At 64.3% G+C, this 9244-nt stretch overlaps 1 protein-coding gene across 1 annotated transcript; it reads right to left on the bottom strand.

The window, feature by feature from the left end:
* Window positions 1-234: 234 nt before the first annotated feature.
* Window positions 235-2659, bottom strand: TFF3 (trefoil factor 3). The gene is made up of 3 exons (XM_070073076.2): window positions 2525-2659; window positions 1337-1483; window positions 235-411 (listed from the first exon to the last, which is right to left on the bottom strand). The coding sequence occupies exons 1-3, from the start codon at window positions 2604-2606 to the stop codon at window positions 398-400; spliced, it is 243 nt and encodes an 80-aa protein (XP_069929177.1). The 5' UTR covers window positions 2607-2659; the 3' UTR covers window positions 235-397.
* Between the last annotated feature and the right edge of the window lie 6585 nt (window positions 2660-9244).

The raw sequence follows: 9244 nt of genomic DNA, 5'->3' as shown, positions 1-9244 counted from the left end.
TCTCCCGGGCAGTGGAAGCCCCTCCCCCGGGCAGTGGAAGCCCCTCCCGCCCTCCTTGCCCCTCCCCCGGGCAGTGGAAGCCCCTCCCCCGGGCAGCGGAAGCCCCTCCCGCCCTCCTTGCCCCTCCCCCGCGCAGCGGAAGCCCCTCCCGCCCTCCTTGCCCCTCCCCCGGGCAGCGGAAGCCCCTCCCCCTCCTTGCCCCCGAGTGCCGAGGAAGAAAGGGAACTGGCGGGGTGATGAAGGGTCCGTGCCGGGCACGGGTTCTTTATTCTCTAGACATCAGGCTCCAGGCATTAGGTTTGGCGATCGCAGCAGGCAGGAGGCGGGGAGAGAGAAGCGGGGTGAGCAGGGCGGGAGGGGCCTCACACCCGGGGACCCGGCAGGCCGCAGCTGCGCTTCAAAACGTGCATTCTGGAAGGAGCACGGAGACAGTGTGGTGAGCGGCTCGGCTCCGTGCACAGCGCCTCCAGCAGCGCAGGCGCCCAGACCATGCCTAGAGCTGGGGCGCGCGCCCCCAGGTCCCCGGGGAAGTGGTGAGCTCCTAGCGGGTGGCCTCGCAACCCACCTCAGGGGCTACTGAGGTCCCTGGACGCAGGTGGTCAGTGCAGGTGACAGAGGGCGGGGCCACCAGCCAGTGCTCAGGGGAGAAGGGGGTCCCAGCAGGGACGGCAGGAGGCAGGGGACAGCCGGGGAAGAGGCAACCTCGTCTCTTGCCTTCTCCCCGGAGTTGTTGGCAGGGCGCAGGGGCTGGGGCCACCCTCAGTGCCTGGGATCGGGGTGACCTGGGACTCGGCCTCTCACTGTTATCCCGGCACAAAGGCCAAGAGTGGCCCCTCGCGGTGCTGACGGCCAGAGTTGTCCCCCTGGGAACGTCCTCCGTGGGCATGGCACCTGGCTGAGGGCCGTCAGCCACGCCCAGAGTGGGTGGGAGGGGCCGGGGCCCACTACCCCTCCCAGGAGGGGTCCCCAGGGGCGCTGCCCTGCTCGGCCTGCAGCACCGCGGGAGGGGAGAGCCACACCATCACGGTGGGGCAGCTCCAGGGCTGCTGCCCGGCTCAGCCACTGCTGCCGTCTCCCAGCAGCCAGGCTTCCGTGCCCCCCACCCCGTCCTGGGACACCTGTTACCCCGGGCCCCTCCACCTGAAGCCTTCGCTCAGAGCACGTCTGTGAAGCTATGGCTTCGACATGAATCAGAAAGGGGACAGCCACCAGCCGCGGCTTCCCTGGGCGTGGACGGCACTGGGAGGCCTCCTCCAGTGGACGGCGCTGAGGACCCAGGCCCGTGGGCAGCTGTCTGGGGACCTGGGTCTGCACGCGGGGCCGCGCTGGGGCTCACCTGTGTCCTGCAGGGGCTTGAAGCACCAGGGCACCCCGAAGATGCTGGAGTCAAAGCAGCAGCCCCTGCTCTTGCACTCCTCCTCGGTGACCTGGGGGTAGCCGCAGTCCACCCTTTCTTGGGCCGGGATGACGCACTGGCTGGCCGCTGCCCCAGACAAAGCCCAGTTAGCTGCCAGAGCCCCTGCTGGCGTGTTCTTGCTTCATTTTTTTTTATTTGAAAGGCAGAGTTACAGAAGAGGCAGAGAGAGCGTATCCATGCATTGGCTCACTCCCTAAGCAGCCCCCACAGCTGGGGCTGGACCCATCTGAAGCCAGGAGCCAGGAGCTTCTTCTGTGTTTCTCACGTGGGTGCAGGGGCCGAGCACTTGGCCCATCCTCCGGGGCTTTCCCAGGCCACAGCAGAGAGCTGGAGCAGGAGTGGAGCAGCCGGGACTGGAACAGGCTCCACAGCTGCAGCTTCACCCGCTGGGCCACAGCACCAGCCTCTGCTTGCTCCACTTTGCAGGTGATGGCTCTGTCCCCACGAGAGGGGCTTCCCACATAACGCCTAAAAGGAGGCCTCCTGGACGGTGTTTGCAGTGTGCTAAGCCGTCAGCTGCAGCGCTGGCATCCCACATGGGTACGGCTGGAACCCCGGCTGCTCCACTTCAGACCCAGCTCCCCGCTAATGCGCCTGGGAGGGCAGTGGAGGATGGCCCAAGCGCTCGGGCCTCTGCACCCACCTGCGAGACCCGGAGGAAGCTCCTAACCCAGCCCTGGCTGTTGCGGTTGAGATTCTCTCTCTCTCTCTCTCTCTCTCTCTCTCTCTCTCTCTGTGCAACTCTTTCAAATAAATAAATAAATCTTTAAAAAATGTAAAAGTGTTCTGGGAGGTTGGTTTCTCTCCTGCCTTTCCTGGTTTGCAATTGCGCCAGATCAAAAATTCATCCAGAAACCCCTGGTAGGACGGCGCTGGGCAGGGGCGGGGCAGGGCGAGCCCCGCAGCCTGCGCTCAGCCCTGCCTTGCCCTGGGCCTCAGGTTCCTGGCAGGGCTTTTGCAAGAGAAAGCCCGCCTGTGCCCAGCGGCGCAGACGAAACAGAGGACGGCGTGTCCGCCTGCGCTGCTCTGAGCCCAGGATGGCGCCCTCGGCCTGGACCCCGCCCGCCTGCCCGGTGCTGGCCCACCTCCCCAGGAGCCAGTACTCACACAGGCCCAGGTCCTCCCCGACAGAGCCCGAGGACCCCAAGGCCAGGATGAGCAGCAGCAGCCAGAGCGCTCGGATCCCCATGGTAACCGCTCCGGCTGTGGGCACGCAGGAGTGCCAGCACCCGCCGCCGGGCCCATTTGTACCCCTGTGTTTGCACAGCCACCGGGACTCTGTTTGCTCTGGGCGGAGCCCCACCACAGCCCCACCTGTTTCTCTCCCGCATGCCACTGGAAGCCCCCAGAAGCCCGCGAGGTGTGTGTGTGTGTGGTGTGTGTGTGTGTGTGTGGTGTGTGTGTGTGGTATGTGTGGTGCACGGTGTGTGTGTGTATATGTGGTGTGTGTGTGTGGTGTGTGTGTGTGTGTGGTGTGTGTGTGTGGTGTGTGTGTGTGTGTGGTGTGTGTGTGGTGTGTGTGTGTGGTGTGTGTGTGTGTGTGGTGTGTGTGTGTGGTGTGTGTGTGTGTGTGTGGTGTGTGTGTGTGGTATGTGTGGTGCACGGTGTGTGTGTGTGGTGTGTGTGGTATGTGTGTGTGTGTGTGTGTGGTGTGTGTGTGTGTGTGTGTGTGTGGTGTGTGTGGTGTGTGTGGTGCATGGTGTGTGTGTGTGTGTGTGTGTGTGTGGTGTGTGTGGTGTGTGTGGTGTGTGTGGTGTGTGTGGTGCATGGTGTGTGTGTGGTGTGTATGTGTGTGTGTGTGTGTGGTGTGTGTGTGTGTCCCAGCCCGCACTGCCCCGGGAGCAGCAGCACGTGGGTTCCCTGCGTCTGCACAGGGCTGTGTTGCCCGCCCCAGCGGGGCTGCAGGAAAGGCCGGGGGCTCGGGTGGGGCTGTGGCTCCCGCAGGGACGTCAGTGGGCCGGGCTCAGCCCTCCCACCCCGGGAGCACAGCAGAGACCCTGGCCCAGGCCACCGTCCAGACCCAGCCTGCTCCGCCTCTCGAGAGCTGGACTCTGCAAAGGCACAAAGCCCTTTCTCTCGTCTGGCTTTCTTTCCTTCTTCTTTTATTTTTAAGATTTATTTATGTATTTGAAAGGCAGAGTTACGCAGAGAGAGAGAGAGAGGTCTTCCATCAGCTGGTTCACTCCCCAAATGACCACAACGGCTGGAGCTACACTGATCCAAAGCCAGGAGCCAGGAGCTTCTTCTGGGTCTCCCACGCGGGTGCAGGGACCCAAGCACTTGGCCATCTTCCACTGCTTTCCCAGGCCACCAGCAGAGAGCTGGGTCGGAAGTGGAGCAGTCGGGACTTGAACCGGCGCCCATATGGGATGCCAGCACTGCAGGCAGCAGCTTTATCCACTATGCCACAGCGCCGGCCCCTCTTTGGTCTTTCTTCCCAGCAGAAATGCTTTGATTAATTGCACTTCAATAAAATGTATGAAATAAATTTATTCAATGCATTTTAATACAAATAGGGTACACCTGATTTTTAGAATAATTTTTAAAGATTCATTTATTTGAAAGGCAGAGTTACTGAGAGAGAGAAAGAGGGAGCGAGATTTCCCATCCACTGGTTCACTCCCCGAGTGGCCGCCAGGTCAGGGCTGGGCCAGGCCGGGAGCCTGCAGCCCCGTCCAGATCTCCCACGTGGGTGGCAGGGGCCCAAGGACTTCCTGCCACTTGCCCAGGTGCCTTAGCAGGGAGCTGGATGGGAAGTGGAGCAGCCGGGCTTGAATCACACTGTGATGTGGGATGTCAGTGTCACTGGCTGCGGCTTAACCCACTGCGCCGCAGAGCCAGCCCCAGTGCATCCGGATTTTTAAATCTGCGCCCTTGCAGGCCGTCCTCTGGCTGAGGGCACCCTCTGCCTGCCTGGCCGTCCTCAATGAACGCCGTGTACTGGAAGTTGTCCCGACAGCTGGACTGGATGAGACGGGAAAAACTGCACCCATTTTCCAGAGAGAGAAACCGAGGCTCCACCCTCAAGGCTCCTGCCCAGGGTGGCTGCAGCAGCTGGGGACCCATATCCATGGGGACCCCCCACCTCAGCCTCTCGTGTTTGTTCCTGGTGCCCCCACCCCTGCAGCCGGTGGCTGCTTCGAGCAGTCGGGATCCTGGCCACTCCTGTGCAGTTGGCGCTGGCTGACGCAGGGGCATCTTGTAGGGACCGCCAGGGCAAGGGCACTCTGTGTACCGTCCCTGCTCAAACGTAGCCTGCAGGTGGGACACCTGAGGGGCTGGACAGGGCCCTGACGCCCTGGCAGAGCTGTCCCTCACCGAGGGATGGATGGGAGTCAGCCAGGAACCTCCTCGTGCCCAGGGAGCCCTCCGTGGGCAGCTGGGTGGCCCCCTGTGGGCGAGTGAGAGAGGCGGAGCCCTGCCTGCTCCGTCCCAGGGCCCTCTCTGGGCTGAGGGAGAGAGAGGGCACCGGGGCTCACCAGGGACGCCGGGGGTTCATGTTAGGGGACAGATGGTCACAGGGACAGGCCCAGGAGCTTGTCCTGGTGACAGCCCCCAGAGGCCAGGCTGGGCTGGAGTTGGGCTGGGTTCCAGGGGCCTGCAGACACCCCAGGAACCACTGTGGCCCTCACTCTGTGCTCTGAGCAGGGGGTGGGATGGTTTTCTGCAGGCTGCCTGGGGAGGAGCGTCTGTCCGAGCCGTGGTCCCCGCCCAGCCACACCTGGAGTCACCTGCAGAGCTGGAGACAGTGACGTCCAGGCCCTCCCCAGCCAGGCGTCCCACTGCCCCGGGCCTTCCGCATGGGCAGCGCCAGGACTGCCCGGCTGGTGGAGGCTTCCACTGGACAGAGTGAGCATGCACCACGCGCCTACCACAGCTGCGCGGGGTCACAGTGCTGCCCGCGTGGGAAGGCCCCGGGGAGGCCAGCTGGTCGTGCCAACATGGGGACGCCGAGATGCCTGGCCCAAGCCCTGGGCTACGTGGCCCTGTGCAAATCACGCTCCCCGTGGTTCAGTTTCTTCACCTGCCCCAAGGTTCCCGCCAGGCGTGGTACAACCAAGGAGCCAGATCCGCTGGTCCCAGGGCTCTCACAGGAGGGGTGGGGGCAGAGCCGGACTCGCCCTGGCGGACACAGCACGGGCCCCCCGGGGAGAGGGGGCCAGGGGAGGGCCTTTGGAGGAGGAAGCCCTGGAGCGCATGTGGGGGGAGAGGAAGACCTCACTGTGGACCCCCTCCTTCTATTCTAGCGCGGCCCTGCCCAGGAGCCCTGGGTGCAGGAGCAGAGAGCGGGACAGGAGCGCCCACCCTGCCCCCAGAGCTGGTCATCCCGCGGCCTCCCCGGCCTCCCTGTCTGGTCGAGGGCTGCAGGCACGAGGGTCCCTGGGCCTAGGCTTCCCTCGACAGGGCGCTGCGTGGGGGTCCCGAGCCCCGAGGGAGGGCAGAGCGGCTCTGCTGAAGGCTCTCTCCCTCCTCAGTGGCCGGCCACATCCCTGCCGTGGCCGCCGCAGCCACGTGTAGCCGTGGTCCCCTGCCTGCTGTCAGCAGGGGTGAGAGTGAGAAGGGGCTCAAGCCAGCAGGGTTTGGAGTGGGACTAGGAGCTCATCAGAGGAGGGGGATCAGAAATGCACAGCACTGCCAAGCGCTCGACCCCTCAGCAGCCCACAGGGGTCAGCCGGTGTGCATCTCCGTCCCTCGCACTGTCACTCAGCGTCTCGTGGAGGGGGGAGGTGGCCAGTCACAGCTGAAGCCTCCGCAGGGCCGGGGTGCTGCTGGCCAGCTGTCGCTCGCTCTGCAGCTGCCCCGGGCGCGGCGCCTCCCTCCACTCAGCATTCTCGCTACCTCCCGGAGAGGGGCACCCAGACCCCTCCCAAGTCATCAGGGCCTGGCTGATTAAGGAGGCAAACACAGCTGGGCTGGGCGGTGCCATCTGCTGGGACTCGGCGTATGGAAGGGGGAGGGTTGGCAGCCAGGGGTTCCCGTGAGTGCAGGACAGAGGGTGCCCGGGGCCTCCAGCCCTGAGCACTGGGCCAGCTGCCACCTGCTCCACCCAGGAGGTCCCATGGCAGCCCTGGGAGCTGGGGAAGGGGCGGTAGCAGGACAATGGGCGCTGAACGGACGGGGCATTTCAGCTGTGGGTCTTGAGAGGCAGCCACAGTGGCCGCTAGTGGCGGAGCTTCTGGGTGGCATCTGTGGGGCTGCCGCTGCCAGGCAGGGCCCCTGGGAGCAGCTGACGGGTGGGGTGGGTCACCCAGGCACAGCTGGCAGCTGGGACGCGGCCGCCTCCTCCCTGGCAGCCCTGCCTTTGGGGCGGGGGTGGTCCCCAGCTCCGGTAGCACAGAGGCCAGGCTCTAACTCGCCCTCCCGCAAGGAGCTCTAGCCTGCAGCCCCGCCCTGACCAGACCTGGGACGTGCACCTGTTGCTCCCAAAAGCCAGGGGTGCGAGCTGGCCCTAGACAGCACGGGGGCCCCCCGGGGACCAGGTTCCCCCTCCCCCCAGCCACGGGGAGAAGCCCCTGATTCTGCCTCTGGGAACCACGTCATTGTCGCCAAGCGAATTCCGGCTCCCTGGAATCGAAGCTTTCCTAGGACCTCAGAACGTGGCCCTGTGTGGGATCCTGGTGGACTAATCAGTTAGGCTAAGGTCACCCTGCCCGCCAGCCTCCCGTCAGGGGCACCACTGGGTGCCCGGGCTCGTCACTGCTCCCCGGCCCCTTCCTGCTCCCCTCCCCCACCCCTGGACCCACGTGACTGTCGATCTGAGCCTCCCGGCTCAGCCATCACCACGTTTGCTGCATTCCCCCCCGCCCGTGCCCCCGCACCTCGCCAGCCTAATCCCCACGGGTGTTTTACTCCCATTTCCCGTGTCAGGGGAGGCTGAGACAACGCTGGGTGGGCGGCAGGTGCAGGTCTCTCCCCTGCTGATGGGGCTGGAGGGCTGGGCTCACAGCCCAGGTCCAGGCGGAGCCAGCAGAGAGGCCGAGGGCAAGGCACTGTCCATACCGCGAGGCTTCTCAGACTGCCGTGAGGCAGACACCGTTGGCACTTTCTCTGACACTTGAACTTGAATCATGCAGGCACGGCCGGTAAACCCGACTCAGTCACAGTGAACGGCGTCTGTCCCTGACGCGACAGCTGAGCCATAAGGCACGACAGCCCCAACCTCACTGAGAGAGACCCCAGGCCGCCCTGAGAGCACAGGTTGGCAAGGGTGGAGGAACCTGAGCCCTCACAGGGCGGCCAGGGGTCCCAGCACAGCCCCCGCGGCAGCCAGCAGCGCCCGGGAAGCGGGAGAAGTCTCTGCGGCCAGGCCCGGGAGCAGCTGGGCGTGACAGCTCCCTGCCTCGCCAGGGCTCGGACACACGCGTGAGTCGAAAGCCCCAGGTCGGTTCCCTGGGGTGGACGCATCTCAGCAGTTACACGCACAACCCAAGGGAAGGGTGCGCGCCAGGGCACCGCGGCCAATCGCCCGGCAGCACCGAGCACAGGCCACGGCGGCTTGCTCAGGAATCCCCGCGGGATGAGGCGCTGCCTGCAGGGCAGTGCTGCACGGTGGTCAGGGAGCGGCGGGCGTGCAGGCTGCAGGCAGGGCCAAGGTGGACGGCCCCCTGCTGGGGGCTGGGGGTAAGAGCAGGAAGGGGTTTTGCAATCTGGCTGTTTGCCCCTTTCACACAAGGTGGGGTGGCGTGGGAAGGAGGGAGCCGAGCTGAGAGGGTGCAGGGGCCTGGGAGCAGCCGGCCGAGCGCTGCAGCCTGGGCTGCCAGAGCCACCGTTTTTATTGAGAAAATTTATTTATTTTATTTGAAAGGCAGAGAAACAGAGAGAGAAGGCGAGAGATTGATCTTCCAACAGCTGGTTCCCTCCCCAGATGGCCTCAAGGGCCAGGGCTGGGCCAGGGCTGGGCCAGGCGGAAGCCAGGAGCCAGGAGCTCCATCCGGGTCTCCTGTGTGGGTGCAGGGGCCCAAGCCCGTGGGCCACCTTCTGCTGCTTTCCCAGGCCACAGCAGGGAGCTGGCTCCTGGCTTCAGCCTGGTCCAGCCTTGTTTGTTACAGACACTTGGGGAGTGAAGCAGTGAGCGGAAGTTCACGTCTTCTTCCTCCTTTCTTCCTTTTCTTCCTTTTCTTCCTCTCTATCCCTCTGTCTTTCCAATATGTGAGTAAATAAATATTTTACAAACACGTTGTTGCAAAACCCAAAAATGTACCGGGGCCATCAAGCCTGCAGAGATGTGAGATGACTCGGAACAAACCGCTGCCTGCCGGTGGCGCCCCAGCCCTGGCTGGCGAGGCTCGGAGCACCCACCTGGGGTCAGGCAGGCCGCCCGCTGGCCGCCTCTCCAGGCTGCTGCCCCCAGGCCCCGGGGGGCCACGCTAAGTGTCACGGCGGGGACAGCTGCTGGGCTTCTTTCTACCAGGTGCATGTCCCAGCTGACGCTTCTTCTCTCTGTCCTATCAGCTTTTCCAAGGTCAACCCCCAGAGCACCGAAGGCAGAGGGTGAGATCACCAAGCGGGGAACACCCCCAGGCGAGGGCCTGCGTCCACACCAAGGCCACTCTGGGCTCATGGCCACGACAACCCTGCCCTGCATTATCACGGGCTGATTTCCAAGGTGCGTTAATCAATTGCTCATCCCTACGGAGCGCTCAGGCGCTGTGAGTCCACCAGAGCTAATATTTGTTGAGGTCTTCAGGGTGGAAGTGAAAGGGGAGCAGTCGGTCAATATTTATGAAGCAGCCACTGCGTGCATCACCTTCAGCCCGGCGCTGTGGGCCGGCCCCAGGCAGGACCACATGCTCACGGGCATCGCCGGGTGTGGTGGACCTCACACCG

Source organism: Oryctolagus cuniculus, chromosome 4 (genome assembly GCF_051225735.1).
Source record: "Oryctolagus cuniculus isolate XC-2025 breed Fujian yellow rabbit chromosome 4, ASM5122573v1, whole genome shotgun sequence".
NCBI classification, from domain to species: Eukaryota; Metazoa; Chordata; class Mammalia; order Lagomorpha; family Leporidae; genus Oryctolagus; species Oryctolagus cuniculus.
The sequence above is the reverse complement of the archived record's forward strand: the minus strand, read 5'-3'. Positions and strand labels throughout refer to the sequence as shown.